This window comes from Oryctolagus cuniculus, chromosome 1 (assembly GCF_964237555.1).
Source record: "Oryctolagus cuniculus chromosome 1, mOryCun1.1, whole genome shotgun sequence".
In the NCBI taxonomy this organism is placed as follows: Eukaryota; Metazoa; Chordata; class Mammalia; order Lagomorpha; family Leporidae; genus Oryctolagus; species Oryctolagus cuniculus.
The window spans coordinates 65,481,889-65,503,468 of record NC_091432.1 but is presented as its reverse complement, the minus strand read 5'-3'; the positions used below and the strand labels follow the sequence as shown (position 1 = coordinate 65,503,468).

Genomic DNA, 21,580 nt, shown 5'->3' with positions numbered 1-21,580 from the left:
TGTACTTACCACTGGAACCCTCCGATGGGCTCTGCGAACCTGTGCCGGATCAAGAAAGTGGCAACAGCTTCAGCTACCTGAAAAGGGAGAGATTCCGGGCCATATGAAGGTTTGTGATGGTGCTTACCCTTGGAGTCTTGAGAGCTTCTGTTGGAAAATTAAGCTATGTAATGCCCTCCTGAGTCCCACAAGTCTGGGTAGCTTGAAACCAAAAGGACCTGGGTCCTGGCAGGGCTAGCAAACTCCCATCATCCTTCAGGGAATGCCAGCAAGCTCAAGAGGAATGGGACTTATTTATCCCCTTTGAGTTATGAAGCTCCTTTTTCCCACAGGAGTAGTTCATGTTCATTCCTATTTGTGACTAGGTTAGGGAACAGTTTCTACCCTCAACCATCCCTTCTTCCACCTGGCTTTTGGGAGCAACACAGCTTAAGATCTCAATCATAGGGCCCTGAGAGGAAATGCAAAGGACACAACAGGTCCTCAGCCCCACCCACAAAGTCAAGCCCACAGGCAGCTGCTAGAGCCATGTTTGGGAAGCTGGTGGCTGCAGGTGCCTGGATTTCCCTGCAGCTGCAGGCATCCCAGGCTAATACTCAGAGGCTTGTCCTATCTCCTGGGCCATCCAAAGTCGCTCTCACAGTTGTCCTGTCGTGAAGCACCAAACTCACCTTGTCAGGGGCATCCTCATGGACTGCATGGCCACACTGGGGCAGGACCTGCATCTGGAACTTCCCTGGAGAGGAAATAAAGCCAGGCAACCTCAGGCACTCATACCGCCCTCCCTTACTACCTCTGCAGCCTCTCAGGTCACTCCAGGAGCCCAAGATGGCCCCATTTCAACCCCAGCCCCAACTCCATACTGATTACCTACCGCCTCTTTGATGAAGATGGTAACACTGTAACCCTCAATCATTTCCCTTCACTTTTCCTTTTGTGCCTACTTAGTGTACAGTGACCTTGGGGTAAGAAACACAGAAGAGCCTGGTGTTGTGGCATAGCCAGTAAAGCAAGCACTTGTGATGCCTGTGGGCACTGGGTCTTGTCCCAGCTGCGCCACTTCCAATCCAGCTCCCTGATAATGACCTTGGGAAGGCAGCACAAGATGACCCAAGTACCTGGGCCCCTGCCACCCACATAGGAGACCCAGGTAAATCTCCTAGCACCTGGCCTTTGTGGCCATCTAGGGAGTGAACCAGCAGATGTAGGCTTGCTCACTCGCACTCACTCTCCCTCTTTCAAATAAATAAACCCTTTAAAAAAAAAAAAAGACACATAGAAGACAAATCCTCTGATCCTCAAGGAATTAACAGACCAGAAGGGAGTAAGACACAAAACCAACATTTTCATGCAGCATGTAATTCCTGTGATAAAACTGGGTAGGGTTGCAAGAGCAGAGGGAAAGAGCTTCACAATCCAGTAGGAAGCCAGAAGGCTTCCTCCATAGAAAAAATGGCCTAACACAGAAGAGAGCAGCACTGGGATGGTATTTACTGCTGGAATTAAAAGCAGCTGAGCATGCTGCTTGGGCAGGTGGTTACTTAATGGTGAGGCTGGAGAGCTAAGCCAGGACCATCTCATGAAATTTCTCAGCTGTATAAAGGATTTTGAAATTTCTTCTTAAGATAGCAAGTTACTGCTTGAGTATTTGTTTCAGGTACTGTGCTAAGTACTTCCTGACAATGTCTTAGGGGGCACTGTCAGCACACAACTACTGTGAACGTTATGTAGAGGGAACAGACAGCTTGACAAGGAAGATCCCTAAGAAGAACAAACCTCCTGAGCCTCGGGTTCTCCATTTACAAGGAAGGAATAAGCACTGGAATCCTTTTGGTCAGGACATCCTGTGCTTCCTGCCCCCTTAGTGCTTCAAGAACTTTTCAATGTTTAAAGTTGATTCTTGTAGCACCAGCATCCCATATGGGCACCAGTTCAAGCCCTGGGTGCTCCACTTCCGATCCAGCTCTCTGCTGTGGCCTGGGAAAGTAGAAGACAGCCCAAGTCCTTGGGCCCACGCACCTGCATGGGAGACCCAAAGAAGCTCCTGGCTCCTGGCCATTGTGGCCATGGGGAGTGAACCAGCAGATGGAAGAGCTCTCTCTCTCTCCCTCTAACTCTTTCAAATAAAAATATATTTTTTAAAAGGGGGCCAGCGCTGTGGTACAGAGGGTTAAAGCCTTGGCCTGAAGCGCTGACATCCCATATGGGTGCCGGTTCAAGTCCCGGCTGCTCCACTTCCAATCCAGCTCTCTGTTATGGCCTGGGAAAACAGTAGAAGATGGCCCAAATCCTAGGGCCCCTGCACCCATGTGGGAGACCTGAAGAAGCTCCTGGCTCCTGCTTTCGGATCGGCGCAGCTCCGGCTGTTGCGGCCATCTGGGGAGTGAACCATCGGATGGAAGACCTCTCTCTTTGTCTCTACAGCTCTCTTTGTAACTCTGTCTTTCAAATAAATAAAATTAATCTTTTAAAAAAAGTACAGGTGATCATGGCATAATCCAATGGATGGATCAGAAGGGCATCTAATGAGGAACTGCTGCTTGCTGGATGGAATGATAAGCCTACATCTTCTCATTTAAATCTCACAAAAGTATATGAAGATATAAATGAAGAAACTCTGTATTAAAGAAGTTGGCAGCTTGCTGAGGTCACAAAACCTTAACTAACAGTGACTCGAACTCAGGACTGCCTGACTCCAAGACCAGTGATAACACTAGTTTCAAATGGACGCTTTTTAAGTCCAGGTCAAGCATGTTCAGTCTCAGGGGCACGGCTGATTGTTATCCGCCCAGCAAGAACACAAGTCTTGCACAGAAAGGGTACTGAGGAAAGGTATGCTTGAATTAAACTTAGGCCCATAATATGCGTCTAAGCCCAGAATTATCAACATCAGTGCCACAAAAATCATATAGTCTCAGCTCACAGTCCTGCTCCAGGCCTCAGGACACCCCGTAGTTAAAGAAAGGAAGGGCATGGGGGCCTGGACAAAGAGTTTTGTAAGTCATTCAGGGCCCCATGAACAACTATGAGGGAATAGGGCCCCATGAGACATTCAGGTAGCGATGTTTAGGAGGTTTAATACCTGGGGCAGGGCTGGAGATCAGAAGAGAGAGGTGAGTTGGACACTTAGCTGTAGGAATCACCTAGCAAGAAATGGAAGTCATGAAACTGCCCAGAGTGGAGAAGTGGAGAAGGAAGGTCAGGAAGGTCAAGAACAGAATCTGCTTAAAGCCTGGACACTTGAATCTGGGAGTGGGTACCTCTTCCCATAATCCCAAAGTTGTGATGCTTCTCCTTCATGAAGTCCTTCATCCACACCAATGCAAAAGCCTCCTCAAGACTGGCCCCACTGCCTCCACTATCATCTGGCCAATGTCCCCGTACCTGTACACATTGTGCAAGCCACTTTCCTGCTGATTATACCTCAGAATTTCTTTGAGGCTGTCATTAATTTTCTCATGTAAGCTGAGATCAGCCAAGTACCTTACCCAGAGAAAAACAATTACTAGGAAAGCAATATTCAAAAACCAGTTCTCCTAACTTTACAGCCCTTGTTTCTAACCCTTCATCATGCTTCTTAAAAAAAAAAAAAAAAAAGATTTTATTTATTTGAAATACAGAGTTAGAGAGGTTGAGCCAGAGAGAGAAGTCTTCCATCTGCTGGTTCACTCTCCAAATGGCCACAATGGCCAAAGCTGAGCTGATCTGGAGCCAGGAGCCTCCTCCTGGTCCCCCACATGGGTGCAGGGGCCCAAGGACTTGGGCCATCTTCTACTGCTATTCCAGGCCATAACAGAGAGCTGGATCAGAAGTGGAGCAGCCAGGACTCAAACCAGCACCCATATGGAATGCCGGTGCTTCAGGCCAGGGCGTTAATCTGCTGTGCCACAGCGCCGGCCCCCATATGCTGTCTTCTAAACAGAGTTGATACCTTTTTGTATCTGGATTATCTTCAGTCTTTCCATTTGCTAAAAAATCTGATTAGCATTTAGCTTAGTGGTTAACATGCCGATGTCCCACATTTGAGTACCTGAGTTTGATACTTGGCTCTGGTTCCTGCCTCTAACTTCCTGCTGATGCTGACTCTGGGAGGCAGCACTGACAGCACAGGTAGTTGGATTCCTGCCACCTACATGGAGGACTTAGACAAGTTGCTAGCTCATAGTTTCAGCCCAGCTCAGAGTATCTGAAGAGTGAACCAGAAGACAGGCACTCTCTATACATGTCTTGAAAAAATAAAGATTACAAAAAAAAAAAAAAAAAAAAAAGAGGGGGGACCTTTACAAAATTCTAAAGAATAAAAATACTGATTAGTATTCAAAATACTTCCTTTCTCATTATTAATACCTAAATTTCAAACATATGCCTCATCTCAGAATATTTCTTTCCAATCTATGATTTATTTATTAAAGCTCTAAACTGCCAAAACCCAAAGGATGCTAAGCATTTACTTCTTACATATTATGGCACACATGGCCTTAGAGTACCAGACATTGTTTTAGTTGCTTCCTTTATTTAAGCTCCATTTGCAAGATCGTCTTCAGAATCTAAAAATCATCTTAGAATATTAATTTCCACATGATCCTGTCCTCTTCTCTGTCCACAGAAAGAGATCCAGGGGCATAATTTCGTGATAACTTACCTTGCATCTGGCCAATGGTCAGATCTTTATCCAACCTATCAACACCTAGAACAAAACAACAGAATCCGTAAGTAGCTTCCTAGAAAAGGCGCTGTGAAATAGGTTTTGCTATTCAAGTCCTAAGTAAACGTTTTAACAAAGTTGTAAACACAATGACATTCTCAATTCATATTAATGTTGATTCTAACTCCCAAAGGTTATATTGTCACCAGATGAATCTTTCCATGGTGAGATTCCCCTGTGATCATTTTGCTCATTTAAACTGAAAAGTTTGAAAATAGGGTTTTAGCATTTTTGATCCTCAGAATACTCAGAATAGCCTTATACCACTGCATTGGGCTCTAGGAAAAGGACCTGGGCTTCATGGTGCAAAGCCAGGCCAGAATTAGGCCATCCCAGATAGATGATTATGTTTAGTTAGGATTTGGGACAGGGTGTAAGAAAAAAGAGCACAGGTGAGTGAGGACGGTACTCCACTTTGGAAGTCACTACCCATTTGCTTAGAAAGGTCATAGCTAGATGACAATATATCCACACAACTATGGAATCAATTCTGCCACCATACTTCAAGTCAAATTCCTAATCCCTATCTCCAGCAACTGCCCCCCACCCCCATTAGACTGTATTCAGAGATAGGGCATACAAGGAGATAATCCAAGTTACATGAAGTCATAAGGGTTGGGACTCTGACGTGATAGGGTTTGTGTCCTTATATGAAGAGACACCAGAGAGCTCTCTCCTGTCTTCTCGGCCAGTGAGGGCACAGAGAGAAAGTGGCCATCTGCATACAAGAAGAGTGCCCTTGCCAGAAGGCAACCACACTGGCACCCTCATCTCAAGACTTTCAGCCTCCAGAACTGTGAGAAAACAGCTTTCTGTTGTTGAAAGCCATCCAATCTATGGTATTCTGCTACAGCTGCCAGACTGAGCTGCCCCGCCTCCACCACACACACATACAAACTTACCAGCCAAGAGCAGCAATTTAGGAATAGGGCAACTAAGAAAGAGATTGGATAAGCCTCGAAACCAGCCATCCCAGTACTTTTCTGTTTTTGCCAGTTCAATTCTCCAGGTGTATGGATGGTCCTTCTTGGTCTGGAGGAATAAGAACAAGTTCTGAGTCTCTGAAGGTAACCCCTGGAAGAATAGGCTAAAAAACTAGGCCCCTGGGAAAAGTACAGGGAAGGAAACTAGCATTTATTAGGCAACTACTGTATCCCATTTTAATATATACATTTAATCTTCATCACAGTCTTGCCATATAATTATTGTACTAATTTCTACTTTTAGATAATTGGAAGTATTCTTTTTACTTCTATTAGTGAACGTAGGAAACTACAAGATCACAAAGCCAGTAAACAGCAGAGCCAAAATCAAGCTTTTCATATACCCAACTATCAGGGCACTTCACCCAAAGAACTACAGTATGAAGTAACTGCAGTGTGAAAAAAAAAATTGCTTTCCATACAATATTAAGTGAATGAAGCAGAGTATATGCTATCTAAGTTGGGATTACTACAAAAAAAAAAAACCAACTAGTATACATAGGGGAAAAAACTGGATGGAAAAACTGAAAAATAGGTTGTTTGTGGGTAGAGAATTTTCTCCTCATATTCTGATTCATGATATGATCCCACAAAAGTAATTTAAAAAATGAAATATGACACAAATATTAAAATGTCAACAGTTGTTAAATCTTCATAGCTGGGGGAATGGCGCCATGGTGCAGGTTAATCCTCTGCCTACGGCACCGGCATCCCATACAGGTCCCGGTTCTAGTCCTGGCTGCTCCTCTTCCAATCCAGCTCTCTGCTGTGGCCTGGGAAAGCAGCAGAGGATGGCTCAAGTCCTTGGGCCCCTGCACCCATGTGGGAGACCAGGAAGAAGCTCCTGGCTCCTGGCTTCGGATTGGCGCAGCTCCAGCCGTTGCAGCAATTTTCAGAGTGAACCAACAGACAGAAGACCGCTCTGTCTCTCCTTCTCATTGCCTGTAACTCTACCTCTCAAACAAATAAATAAAAAATCTTAAAAAAAAAAAAAAAAAAAAAAAACCCTCCATAGCTGGGAAGTGGATAGGCACATAGCACGCAATCAAGTATTAGCTAGCAGCAGCTATTGTGGCACCGAGGGTTAAACTGCCACTTGGGACACTGGTGTCGCACACTGGAGTGCCTGGGATTAAGTCCCACATCTGTGTCCGATCCAGTTTCTTGCTAATGCCTCTGGGAGGCAGCAGATATGGCATAAGTACTTGAGTCCTTGTCACCCATGTAGGGGACCTAGATAGAATTCCTGGCTCCTAGCTTCATTCTGGCCCAGTCCTTCTACTGCAGGCATTTGGGAAGTGAACAAGTAGACGGAAGATTTCTCTCTCCCACACCCCATCACTCTACCTTTCAAATAAGTAAATAAATTTTTTTAAATTAATTGAAGAGGCTGACAATGTGGCAAAGTGGGTAAAGCCACCACCTGCAGTGCCGCCATCCCATACAGGCAACAGTTCAAGGCCCGGCTGCTCCACTTTTGATCCAGCTCTCTGCTATAGCCTGGGAAAGCAGTAGAAGATGGCCCAAGTCCTTGGATCCCTGCACCCGCATGGGAGACCTGGAAGAGGCTTCTGGCTCCTGGCTTCAGATCAGCGCAGCTCCAGTCACGGTGGCCATCTGAGGAGTGTTAACAGTGGATGGAGGACCTCTCTCTCTCTCTCTCTCTCTCTCTCTCTGCCTCTCTGTAAATGCCTTTCGAATAAATAAATATTTCAAATAAATAGTTGAAAAAATAATTCTTGTTATAGTTTGGATACTAGCTTGGATATCCCCTAAAGGCCCATCTGTTGAAAACTTGATCCCCCAAATTATTTAATTTCAAAAAAAGATTTTTTTTTGTAAAGAGTCAGAGACAGAGATCTTCCATCCACTGGTTCAACCCCCAGATGGCCATGGCTGAGCCAGAATGAGGTAAGGAGCTTCTTCCAGGTCTCTCATGTGGGTGCAAGAGCCCAAACACTTGGGCTATCTTACACTGCTTTTCCCAGGCCACTAGGAGGGAGCTGGATAAGAAGTAGAGCAGCCAGGACATGAAATAGTGCCCATTAGGGATGTCAGCATTGCAGGCAGTGGCTTTACCTGCTATGCCACAACGCCAGTTCCTAAATTTTTAATTTTTAAAAAATATGTATTTACTTAAAAGGCAGAGTAAAAGAAGACAGAGGCAGAGGGAGGGAGGGAAGGCAGAGGGAAAGACAGACTATCCATCAACAGGTTCACTCCCCAAATGACCTCAACTGCCAGGGCTGGGCCAGCTTGAAACCAGGAGCCTGAAATTCCATCAGTTTCCCATGTGGGTGGAAGGAGCCCAAGCACTTGAGCTATCATCAACTGCTGCCTTGCCAGGTGCATTAGCAGGGAGCTGGATTGGAAGTAGAGGAGCCAGGACTTAAATCAGCATTCCATTTTAGGCATGGAAAGCACTGTGGCAAAAAGTATCCTATATGAAGGACCTCTATGGGTGAGACTCCAGTGGAAAGACGTGGTCATCAAAGAAGGATATACTTTTCCCTGACGGGAGGAAAGAATTTCCACTTTGCTGATGCCTTTGTCTAAATACTGATGGAATTTGTGGATTCAAAAGTCTTCTGTAGCCTAGACAGCTCATGTCAAAGAGCCTCGGTGATCACTGAGGTCATACAAAAGGATGTTAACTGTTAAATTAACAACAGGAGTCACTGAGCACTAACCTCACATGCAGAACCTCTGCCCTCAAAGAGTTGTATTAGGAGAGTTAGCAATAAAACTTGTTTCCAAAAATTTATCCCATCTTAGTATATTAAGTGGAGGACATACTTATGTCTCATAAATTTTAGTTAGGCCAAAGTATCCAACTCCACTGCTTGTTGTGTTTTCTTTCTTTTTTTTTGACAGGCAGAGTGAACAGTGAGAGAGAGAGAGAGAGAGAGAGAGAGAGAAAGGTCTTCCTTTGCTGTTGGTTCACCCTCCAATGGCTGCCGCGGCTGGCGCACTGCACTGATCCGAAGCCAGGTGCTTATCCTGGTCTCCCATGGGGTGCAGGGCCCAAGGACTTGGGCCATCCTCCACTGCACTCCCGGGCCATAGCAGAGAGCTGGCCTGGAAGAGGGGCAACCGGGACAGAATCCGGCACCCTGACCGGGACTAGAACCTGGTGTGCCAACGACGCAGGTGGAGGATTAGCCTATTGAGCCACAGCACCGGCCCATTGCTTGTTTTCTTAGGTACTTCTTTAATTAATGACAAAACTTATCCCCAAAGACTTACTTTCCCTTAATGTATCAAGTGAAGGAGACTCTTATGTCTCATAAGCTACAGCTATGTCTAAGTGCCCACAAAAGATATATCACTCTTGGGTTGGACTAATTGAGTTTCTCAAAAAAAAAAAAGTGAAAATTAACTTTGAGATCCAATGATTTTGAACAGCCCTCGTCGCAACTGTTGAGAAAGTTTTTTTTAAAAAACTTTTTCTTTTATGTATTTTTCTTTTATCATACACAATGATGAATTCTTTGCTTACTATAGACAATCTTTTTTGCATAAAGCTAATTGAAAATAGACCTTATTATAAAATAAGACTGGGGGCCGGCTCCGCGGCTCACTAGGCTAATCCTCCGCCTAGCGGCGCCAGCACACCGGGTTCTAGTCCCGGTCGGGGCGCCGGATTCTGTCCCGGTTGCCCCTCTTCCAGGCCAGCCCTCTGCTGTGGCCAGGGAGTGTAGTGGAGGATGGCCCAAGTGCTTGGGCCCTGCACCCCATGGGAGACCAGGAAAAGCACCTGGCTCCTGGCTCCTGCCATTGGATCAGCGCAGTGCGCCGGCCGCGGCGGCCATTGGAGGGTGAACCAACGGCAAAGGAAGACCTTTCTCTCTCTCTCTCTCACTGTCCACTCTGCCTGTCAAAAAAAAAAAATAATAATAATAAAAAAATAAGACTGGGAATAGGAGAGGGAGGAAGATGAGGGGTGGGAGGGTGGGCACAATGGGAAGAATCACTATATTCCTAAAGTTGTACTTAAGAAATGCATGAAGTTGTATTCATTAAATAAAAGGTTTAATAATAATAACAAAAGGCATTCCAAAATGGAACCTGGGCATTCCATGTGGTGGCTTAACCACTGTGCCACAACACATGCCCCTAAAAAGACTTCAAAAATTTTTTTCAATTTAAAAAATGTATTTGAAAACAGAGACAGAGATCTTCCATCCACTATTCTCTCCCCAAATGCCTACAACATTTGGCTGTGGGCCAGGCCAAAGCAAGGAGCCTGGCACTCACTCTGGATTTTCTATGTGGGTGGCAGGGATCCAGGTACTTTAGCCATCATCTGCTGTCTCTCATGTTTGCATTAGCAGGGAGCTGGAATCACAAGCAGAGCCAAGACTTACACACAGATACTCTGATATGGGACGCAGAGGCCCAGATAGCATCTAACCACACTGGAAAACCTTTTTTCTACCAAGGGCCCTTTGGATATTTATAACATCATTCATGGGCCATACAAAATTACCAACTTAAAAATTAGCCTGCTATAGACACTGAATTTTCAATCCTACCTCCAGTTGCCTTGGCAAGGCCAAACCAAATGATTTCGTGGGCTTTATCGGAAGGCCAAATGCCTTCCCACTTTTACATAAGTTTGTTTTTATCTGAGAGGTAGGTCATCCCCCAAGTCTTCTGTTAATGGTTAATGGATTATTGCCAATGGCTAACAGAATAAGGGCAGAGACTTGATCCAATCACGGTGTCTAGGAGGTGGGCCCAGTGGGTATCTTTAGGTCACTGGGGATGTGCTCTGAGAAGGTAGTTCTTATGAAAGGGGTGGGTATAAAATCTGAGCTGTGCCTAGCTGTTCTCTCTCTGCTGCTTAACTCGCCATGTGATTACCCCTCTGCATACTTTCTGCCACCCTCCAGCCTCTCCAGATGGCCAAACCAATGGACTGTGAACCTCTAAAATCAACCTTGAGCAAAAATCTACCTTTTCCTTTGTAAGTTAGCTTCTCAGGTATATTTGTTATAGTGACAAAATGCTGGCTAATGCAATTCTCTATAATTTTCTGCATCATTGAAATATGTGACATATATAACAAATAATTGGGATACTGCATCAATCAGAACATGAAAATCTAGGAATGACTATGAGACAGCAATATATTAAGAGTCACTGGATGATTAAGATGTCCGTACTACCCAGAGTGGTCTCAGATTCAGTATAATTCCTATCAAGATTCTAATAACGGGACAGGCATTTGGCCTAGCAGTTAAGATGCCTTACATCCCTTATCATAGTGCCTGGGTTCAAGTCTCAGCTTGAACACTGCCAATTCCAGTTTCCTGCTGATGTGTACCCAGGGAGGCAGCAGATAAGGGCTCAAGTAGTTGGGTTCCTGCTACCCCTGTGGGAGAACTGGATTGAGTTTTCAGCTCCTGGCTTTGGCCTGGCTCAGCCCTGGCTGTTGTGGATATTTGGGGGAGCAGAGCTGCAGACAGCATCTTTCTCTTTCTGCTTCTCAAAAAGAAAGGTAAGAACGAAGGGAGGGAGGGAGGAAGAAAAATTAACACAAAGTAAACTCTAATGGATTGAGAAAAAATCATCTTAGAATCATTTAGAATCTCACAAAATCCTGAACAACCAAAACAATTTTGAAAAAAGAACAAAATTAGCCAACTCACATTCTCTGATTTTAAAACATACAGTATAAAGCTACAGTAATCAAAAGTTTGGTTCCAACAAAAAGAGCAAGGGAACAGAACAGAGACCAGAGCAATAAATTCTCCAATATACAAATAATCTTTGACAAGAGTGCTAAGATCATGCAGAGAGAACAGTCTCTTCAACAAATAGTTCTGGGATAACTAAACAATTATTCATATGCAAAAGAATGATATTGGGCCCTTACGCCATATATAAAAAGTAACTCAAATGGATTAAATACCTAAATATAAGCTCTTCCAGAAGAAAACCTAGGGGAAAAGCTTCATAACCATGGACTGGCAATGATTTCTTGGACATGACTTCAAAGGCACAGACAAAAACAAAAACAGACAAATGGTACTCTATCAAACTTAAGAACTTCCATGTATCATGGGACATAATCAAGAGCAAAAAAAGACAATCCGCGGAATGGGAAGAAATCTCTGCACATCATGTATCTGATAAGGAGTTACTATCCAGAGTACATAAAGAATGCTTACAGCTTAGCAAGAAAAAAAATCAAATAGCCTGAATTAAAAATGAGGTAAGGGGTTGGTGCTGTGGTGCAGTGGATTAACGCTCTGGCATGAAGTGCCGGCATCCCATAGGGGCGCCGGTTTGAGACCAGGCTGCTCCACTTCCTGTCCAGCTCTCTGCTATGGCCTGGGATGCAGTAGAGGATGGCCCAAGTCCTTGGGCCCCCGCACCTGTGTGGGAGACCCAGAAGAAGCTCCTGGCTCCTGGCTTCGGATCGGTGCAGCTTCAGCTGTTGCGGCCAATTGGGGAGTGAACCATCGGATGGAAGAGCTCTCTATCTCTGCCTCTCCTCTCTATGTAACTCCGACTTTCAAATAAATAAATAAATAAATCTTTTAAAAAAATGAGGTAAGTACTTGAAAAGGTATTTCTTCAAAGGTAATATACAAATGGCTAACAAGTATATGAGAAGATGTTCAATATCACTAATCAAAAGAGAAATAAAAACAAAAACCACAGTAAGATACCATCTCACCTTGCTCAGGATGGCTATTTCAAAAAAAGAGAAAATAAGTGTTGGTGAGGATATAGAGAAAATGGAATCCTTGTGGATTACATGGTACAACTTCTGTGGAAAACAGCAAGGCAGTTTCTCAAAATATTTAAAATAGAACTACTTAGATGACCCAATAATCCAACTTCTGGGTATGTTATTCAAAGGAATTAAAGCAGGGTCTCAAGGGGCAGGTGTTGTAGCATAGTCAATAAAGCTGCCATCTGCAATGCCAGCATCCAATATGGGTGCCGAGTCATGTCCCAGCTGCTTCACTTCCAATACAGCTCCCTGCTAATGGCCCTAGGAAAAGCAGCAGAAGATGGCCCAAGTGTTTGGGACCCTGCCACCCACCATGAGACACCCAGATGAAGCTCCTGGCTTTGGCCTGGCTCGGCCCTGAACTTTATAGCGATCTGCAGAGTGAACCAGTGGATGCAATACCTCTCTGGGAATAGGAGAGGGAGGAAGAGGAGGGGCTTTTAAACAAATAAATAAATCTTAAAAAAAAAAAACCAAAAGTATCTTAAAGAGATATTTGCAAATCCACATTCATAGCAGCACTATCACAATGGTAAAGAGGCAGAAGCAACCCAGATGTCCATCAGCAGATAAACAAGTAAACAGAATGGTATTTACATATTATTCAGCATTTAAAAAGACGGAAAGCCTATCACCTGCTAGAACATGGATGAACCCTGAAGATACTATGCTGAGACAAATAAGCCAAGGGCATTATCTTCCATTAGTAAGATGCTCATAGTCCATCCCAGAAAGTCTGCTGCTCAAAATCACTCAACATTTTCCAAGAAAAAAGCACCCCTTTCCACACTATCCTCAAACCAACTATTCAGCAAGTACTTGTAAAATACTAGTTATGGGGGCCAGCACTGTGGCATAGCAGGCAAAGCTGCTGCCTGCAGTGCTGGCATCCCTTATGGGTGCGCCAGTTCGAGTCCCGACTGCTCCACTTCCGATCCAGCTTTCTGCTATGGCCTGGGAAAGCAGTACAAGATGGCCCAAGTCCTTGGGCCCCTGCACCCATGTGGGAGGTCTGGAAGAAGCTCCTGGCTCCTTGCTTCGGATCAGCACAGCTCCAGCCATTGCGGCCAATTGGGGAGTGAGCCAGCAGATGGAAGACCTCTCTCTCTCTGCTTTTCCTTCTCTCTCTGTGTAACTCTTTCAAATAAATAATTTTTTTTTAAAAAAAGAATACATATTTTATTTGAGATTTAATTCTTGCACAATTAGAAGACAATACCAGTCAACATTCCAAGGAAAACTAGCAGGGGCCACAGTATCTTTTTGATTGCATCTTAGGAACATCCAATGCTATGACTTAATAGGCAAAACTTCAAAACAGAAAATGTTGTGTCACACAGACTTTTAATGCCATACTGGAGAGAGACTGATATACTCATGGAGCATCAGAAAGTTTTCCCAAGGAAATAAATTTTGAAAGATGGGTAAGATTTAGATCGGGTTAGAACAGACTGGTAGGGGGGCTGGCGCTGTGGCCTGGCGGGCAAAGCTACCACTTGCAGTGCCGGCATCACACATGGGAGCTGGTTCAAGTCCCAGCTGCTCCACTCCCAATCCAGCTCTCTGCTGTGGGCTGGGAAAGCAGAAGAAGATGGCCCAAGTCCTTGGGCCCCTGTACCCACATGGGAGACCTGGAAGAAGCTTCTGGCTCCTAGTTCCTGACCTCTCTCTTTCTCTCTCTGCCTCTCCTCTCTCTGTGTAACTCTTTCAAATAAATAAACAACTCTTTAAAAAAAAAAGTAGACTGGTAGGAAACAGGATTTTTGTCATGAAAGAAACTACAGGAGCAGAAGTACAAAGGTGAGAAGAAACCTGGGGAGAAAGCAATGTTTGGGGTAGGGTAAATACTGTAAGTCTTATGTTCCAATTGGTCAGAACTATCAACAGTGCGTTTATATCTTACCTTTAGCCTAAATACCTCTTATGATAGTGTGTGCTCTAAAGTAACTAATGGTGTACAAAAAGACTGTCATCTCCCTTTGCTTCTATACCCACACACCTTAAACCACTCCATACCCATCTTTCCAAGAATGCAGGCCTCTACCCACCTCCATGTCATCTTCCTTTTTCCTCTTATTTACTGACTCACTGCCTTCTTCGTCTTCTTCTTCTTCCTCTATGATTCCTTCCACTATAGATTTTGAGCCTTCTGGACTTGTAATTCCTTCACACCTATTTTTTAAAACAAATAAACAAAAGAAGGAGTATCATATATTTCTCTTCTAAATGCAAATTATCTCAGATATACTTAGTATTTTTTTTTTTTTTTTTTGACAGGCAGAGTTAGACAGTGAGAGACAGAGAGAAAGGTCTTTCTTTTTCTGTTGGTTCATATGGCCAGTGCGCTGTGCCGATCTGAAGCCAGGAGCTAGGTGCTTCCTCCTGGTCTCCTATGCGGGTGCAGGGCCCAAACACCTGGGCCATCCTCCACTGCCCTCCTGGGCCACAGCAGAAAGCTGGACTGGAAGAGGAGCAACCGAGACAGAATCCAGCGCCCCAACCGGGACTAGAACCCGGGGTGCTGGCGCCACAGGTGGAGGATTAGCCTAGTGAGCCACGGTGCCAGCCCTTGCAGTCTTTTATAATCAAATGTTAACTAAAACTTAACAATGCTCCTGGGAAGGAGAGGATGCAAAAATGTGCATTTCCAGGGCTGTGGAAGCTCATGCAAATCTATGACTATTTTCCAAGAGTTGGTTTCCAGTTCTTGCACCAATACTGACCCACAGAAAGGGAGCACCCATTTCCTGGGGCATGGTGACAAGAGTATTATGGGTAATGTCTTATATAATCTTTTTTTTTTTTTTTTATTGACAGGCAGAGTGGACAGTGAGAGAGAGAGAGAGAGAGAGAGAAAGGTCTTCCTTTGCTGTTGGTTCACCCTCCAATGGCCGCTGCGGCCAGCGCACTCCGCCTATCCGAAGGCAGGAGCCAGGTGCTTCTCCTGGTCTCCCATGGGGTGCAGGGCCCAAGCACTTGGGCCATCCTCCTCTGCACTCCCAGGCCACAGCAGAGAGCTGGCCTGGAAGAGGGGCAACCGGGACAGAATCCAGTGCCCAAACCGGGACTAGAACCTGGTGTGCCGGCGCTGCAGGCAGAGGATTAGCCTATTGAGCCGTGGCGCCGGCATGTCTTATATAATCTTAAAAATCCCATGAAGTAACCCTGAAGAGTTAAGAAAACTGCCCAGGATCACCTACTCATGAGTGGTACCTGATAGGCTGGAAGGCAATTCAGGCTCAACCAGCTCTGAAGCATGTACTTTTTCTGCTGCACCCTGCATACAGAACAGGGCTGGAGCACGATAAGAGACCCCACCTGTCAATCAGCTGACAGAAACTAGGAATCAAAATGAGCATGGTCAGCTGAACCTTGCAGATTACACTATATATTATGTAATTAGGAAGAAAAATTATCATTTGAACAGCTGGAACCATAATTTCTTTCAGAGAAGACTCAATGGAAAAATACACTGGCGAAAGCTGAAGGTTGGGCTGGCGCTGTGATGTAGCGAGTAAAGCTGCTTCCTGCCATGCTGGCATGCTACGTGGCTGCCAGTTCATGTCCTGGCGGCTCCACTTCTGATCCAGCTCCCTACTAATGGCCTGGGAAAAGCAGTGAAAGATGGCCCCAAGTACTTGGGCCAATGCCACCCACATGAGAGGCCTAGAAGAAGCTCCCAGCTTCAGCGTGGCCCAGCTCTGACTGTTGTGACCATATGAAAAGTGAACAGCAGAAGGAAGATTTCTCTCTCTCTCTCTCTCCCCCTCCCTCCCTCCCTCCCTCTCCCCCCCCCAACTCTTGCCTTTTAAATAAATAAATCTCTGCAAGAATGAAAACTGGTTATTTTGTCATCGAGGATGAAAGAAAAAAGGACAGAAAACAAGCAAGATAAAGAGTCTAAGATTAACTGAAGCAGATTTTTAAAATAGTAACTTGAGGGCTGGCATTGTGGCATAGCGGGTAAAGCTGCAACCTGCAGTGCTGGCATCCCATATGGGTGCCGGTTCAAGTCTCAGGTGCTCCACTGCCAATCTAGCTCTCTGCTATGGCCTGGGAAAGCAGTGGAAGATGGCCCAAGTCCTTGGGCCCTTGCACCCACATGGGAGACCCAGAAGAAGCTCCTGGCTCCAGATTGGCACAGCTCCAGCCATTTCGGCCAACTGGGGAGTGAACAAGCAGATCAAAGACCTCTCTCTCTGCCTCTCCTTTTCTCTCTCTGTGTAACTCTTTAAAGTAAATAAATAAATCTTTAAAAAAAATAGTAGCTTGTCCTTTTCTGTCTTCTCTACTAAACTCAGTTAAGTGTATGGTCACAAATGTTTTCTAAGTAGTGCTTTTCTATGAAACTTGAGGGGCCAAGTTTCACATCTCATATAGACTACAGATTTTTAAAGACTGGTAGAGAAACATGCCTTGAATTTCCACAGCCTGTATATTAAGAGGTTCATGGCAATTTCACCTAGATTAAAACCGTAGAAAAGTTCTTGCTATCTGTGTGCCAATTAACACATACACACGGGTTTACTTATTAAGAGGAAGTATCATTTTAATTAAAATTTTAAAACCACTGATCTACCTGCATATAAGCCATGTAACCGGCACCTATATGGGATGCTGGGGCTGCAAGGCGGTAGCTTTACCGGCTACACCAGAGCACTGGCCCCTATTTATCTACTTTTACAAATTATTTAACATAAGCAGAAATGAGTACTAATTAAACTAAATTTTTACAGAAAGCTTTTAATAAACATAAATTTCATAAGTTCAACTTCTGGATTATAGCGGTTCTTCCCCCCATACCCGCCCTCCCACCCCCAAACCATCCCACCTCTTACTCCCTCTCCCATCCCATTCTTCATTAAGATTCATTTTTAATTATCTTTATATACAGACAATCAACTCTATATTAAGTAAAGATTTCAACAGTTCACACCTACACAGACATACAAAGTATAAAGTACTGTTTGAAGACTAGTTTTATCGTTAATTCTCATAGTACAACACACAAAGGACAGAAGTCCTACATGGGAAGCAAGTGCAAAGTGACTCCTGTTATTAATTTAACAATTGACACTCTTATATATGACACCAGTGATCACACAAGGCTCTTTTAATGAGCTGCCAAGGCTTTGGAAGCCTCTGAGTCCACAAACTCTGACCTTATTTAGACAAGGCCATAATCAAAATGGAAGTTCTCTCCTCCCTTCAGAGAAAGGTACCTCTTTTCATTGATGGCCCCTTCTTACCACAGGGATCTCACTCACAGAGATCTTTCATGTAGGTCATTTTTTGTCACAGTGTCTTGGCTATCCATGCCTGAAATGCTCTCATGGGCTTTTTAGCCAGATCCAAATGCCTAAAGGGCTGATTCTGAGGCCTTTAAATCCTTTAACCTTTCTTTTAAATAGCCAGGTGCCCTGCAATTAGATGCATATATCTTTATAATAGTTACATCTCCCTGTTGAATAGATCCCTTAATCATTACATAGTGCCCTTCTTTGTCTCTTAACAATTTTTGTGTTAAAGTCTATTTTGTCTGATATTAAGATAGCTACACCAGCTCTTTTTTGGTTTCTGTTGGCATGAAATATCTTTTTCCAAGCTTTCACTTTCAGTCTGCATGCATCTTTGTTGGTAGGATGTGTTTCTTGTAAAGAGCAAATAGATGGGTTTTGTTTTTTAATCCATTCAGCCAGTCTGTGCCTTTTAACTGGGGAGTTGAGGCCATTTACATTCAATGTGACTATTGATAAGTAATGACTTTGCCCTGCCATTTTCCCCAAGATATACCTAATTTATACTTTGAACTTCTATGATCTTTTACTAAGAGATTTTCTTCCTTTACCTTCTTTCGTATTGATTTCATGTTTCTGTGTTTCTGTGTGTAACACATACTTCAGCATCTTTTGCAAGGCTGGATGGGTGGTGACAAATTCTTTCAATTTCTGTTTGTTATGAAAGGTCTTTATTTCACTTTCATTCACAAATGAGAGCTTTGTAGGGTATAATATTCTGGGATGACAGTTTTTTTCTCTTAAGACTTGAGCTATATCTCCCCATTTTCTCCTAGCCTGCAGGATTTCTGATGAGAAGTCTGCTTGAGTCTAATTGCAGATCCTCTGAAAGTAATCTGGTGTTTCTCTCTTGCACATTTTAGAATCTTCTCTTTATGTTTCACTGTGATGAATTTGATTATAATGTGTCGTGGCGAGGATCTTTTCTGGTCATGTCTATTGGGAGTTCTGTGTACTTTCTGTACTTGGATGTCCCTTTCTTTCTCCAAACCCGGGAAGTTCTCTGCTCTGCTAGTATTTCACTAAAAAGGCCTTCTAATCCTTTCTCACTCCATGCATTCAGGATCTCCTAGAATCTGAATGTTGTTGTTGTTTTTTATAGTATCCTGCAGATTCCCAACAGTGTTTTTTAGATTTCTAATTTCCTCTTCTGGTCATTGGTTTGACTGTATACTTTCCTGTGCTTTGTCTTCTGATTTTCTCTCTTCTGCCTCACTGATTCTGTTTTTAAGACTCTAAATTGCATTTTTTATTTGTTCTAATAAATTCTTCATTTCAATTTCTTTTTAAGATCTCAATTTCATGTTCTACTGAATTAATTTCATTTTGATTCCTCCTTAAGATCTCAATTTTATGGGAGAAATTTTCTTTCATGTCTTGCATGGGTTTCAGTAGTTCGTGCATTTGCTTTTGATTACTTCTATGTAATCATATGATCATCTTTTTTGAGCTCTCTTTCTTGTATTTTTTTTTTTTTTTTTGACAGGCAGAGTGGACAGTGAGAGAGAGAGAGAGACAGAGAGAAAAGTCTTCCTTTTGCCATTGGTTCACCCTCCAATGGCCGCCACGGCTGGTGTGCTGCGGCCGGCGCATCGCACTGATCCAAAGCCAGGAGCCAGGTGCTTTTCCTGGTCTCCCATGTGGGTGCAGGGCCCAAGGACTTGGGCCATCCTCCAATGCACTCCTGGGCCATAGCAGAGAGCTGGCCTGGAAGAGGGCAACCGGGACAGAATCCGGTGCCCCGACTGGGACTAGAACCCAGTGTGCTGGCGCCGCAAGGCGGAGGATTAGTCTGTTGAGCCACGGCACCGGCCTGTATTTCTTCTATTTCATTATCTTCATAATCTAGTATTGAAGTGTCCTGTTCTTTTGGGAGCGTCATGTTGGCTTCCTTATTCTTGTTTCTTGGATTGCTGCATTTGTTGTTCAGCATTTGTGGAGATACCTGTTGGTTTCTTCTTTTTTCCCCCACTGTGGCGGCTTTTATTGTTGCACTGTAACTCTGTAGATAAGTGGACTGTCTGCTTTCAGTGAATTTCTAGAGGCTTGTAGTAGGAGTGGCCAGAGAGCTCTGTTCAGTTCTCCATGGTTAAGGGCATGCCTAAGGTGACACTCCCAGGTTTGGCATGGTAAATCTCTCCCTTTTTTTTTTTTTCATCAGAAGGGAAGTATATTTTGCTCAGCTGAGCTCTTCTCCTCAATAAAGACCAGTGCCTAAGCGCTAGCCCCAGTGGGTATAATATCTGTTCTGTCCCAAGGACCACACAAAGGATCTGTGCAGTTCTCAGTGTAAGTTCAGATCCCCCAGCAGTGTCTCTCACCAGGTAACCAGGAACCCCTAAGCTTGTGGCATCTCCCACTGAGACTGCTCAAAGTCCCAGCCACACTGTGAGTCCCCCCCCACCCAGTTTTCTCACAGTCCTGGTTCAGAAGCTTCACACAGTCACAAGCTCCTAGTCCCCTGTTATTTCTCCCTATCAGAGTCAGGAGTCTCTACTCAGCTGATTGCTGGGCACAGACATGACCTGGTATAGCTGTTAGGTATGTTCAAAATGGTGCCCATTCTATCGGCTTGTCACAGTACACCTTTGTAAAGTGATCGGAGACAGAGAAATGTATCCATCCCGTACTTTTTTTATCCCCCCTCATCTAATTTTCTGGTGCACTATCCCCTGCGGGCTTCAAGCTAGAGAGCTAGGCTCTTCCTGCCGCTTTTTCACCAGTGGCTTGGGCTACTGTAGTCTCATCTCGCCTCACTTTCCAGTGCTGGTGCATAGGCTCTTGTTTGCTGGAATCCTGAGCCGTGGGTGCCCACACCCTCCACACAGGTCCACCATGTCCCTCTAATTTCGGTAGTTTCCTCTGGGGTTTTTTCCCTAACTCTTCCCTGAGACTACACTATCTCCACTTTTTTTTAAAACTACCTTTTTCTGGGCTAGAGCAGTAAGCTCCCTCCCTACCCCACCATCTTGGAACCCTGCCACTTGTTTTCAGTACTAATTAAATTTTGATGATATTAAGGAATTCATATTTCAGATGTGTTAATGTCCTTCTGATTACCTTTAAAAAGCTCTTTTAGAGCACAATGAAATTTTACAGAGGAAATTATATTTTTTTGGAATTTACTTCAAAATATTCATACTTACAAGAAGTAATTAGGTACACAGAGGAAAGAACACCAGCCATGAGTTAACTGTTTAATGTGGGCAATAGGTGCATTAGGGCTCATTGTATTATTCTACTTCGACATGTTAGAAAATGTTCAATAATGTAAGATTTCTAAAAATGAGATGGTATAAATAAAATGCCTTGCACAGTGGTTAGCAAATAGCAGCCACTCAATATGCCATTATTCTTTCACCTCTCACACTGTTCATTTTCTCAGTTCATCTAAAATTTATTTTCTGACTACAGAGCAATACTAAGGACTCATGTAACTCTATCAAGAAAGATCATCTGGGCTATATAAAATTAGCTCACCCTCACCATCTGGCCTTCACTCTGGCTATGCCAGTTTTATAATTTCTTTTTTTTTTTTTTTTTTTTTTTTTTTTGTTGTTGACAGGCAGAGGGGACAGTGAGAGAGAGAGACAGAGAAAAAGGTCTTCCTTTGTCGTTGGTTCACCCTCCAATGGCCGCCGCGGAGAGCGCGCTGCGGCCGGCGCACCAGGCCGATCCGATGGCAGGAGCCAGGTGCTTCCTCCTAGTCTCCTATGGGGTGCAGGCCCCAAGCACTTGGGCCATCCTCCACTGCACTCCCTGGCCACAGCAGAGAGCTGGCCTGGAAGAGGGCAACCGGGACAGAATCCGGCGCCCCGACTGGGACTAGAACCCGGTGTGCCGGCGC

At 44.3% G+C, this 21,580-nt stretch overlaps 1 protein-coding gene across 6 annotated transcripts in view; it reads right to left on the bottom strand.

Moving 5' to 3' along the window:
- The window catches only part of PPME1 (protein phosphatase methylesterase 1), an 82,505-nt gene that overhangs the window by 4,385 nt on the left and 56,540 nt on the right, over positions 1-21,580 (bottom strand). For 5 of the 6 annotated variants that reach the window (XM_070075316.1, XM_070075313.1, XM_070075298.1 and 2 more), the window contains 5 exons: positions 14,485-14,608; positions 5,608-5,737; positions 4,643-4,687; positions 672-736; positions 10-77 (listed from right to left, as the gene is read on the bottom strand). In XM_070075316.1, the coding sequence (XP_069931417.1) occupies positions 10-77; positions 672-736; positions 4,643-4,687; positions 5,608-5,737; positions 14,485-14,608 (432 nt within the window). Of the gene's footprint in view, positions 1-9; positions 78-671; positions 2,156-4,278; positions 4,688-5,607; positions 5,738-14,484; positions 14,609-21,580 lie in introns of all 6 variants that reach the window. The other variant, XR_011389237.1, reaches the window with a different exon arrangement.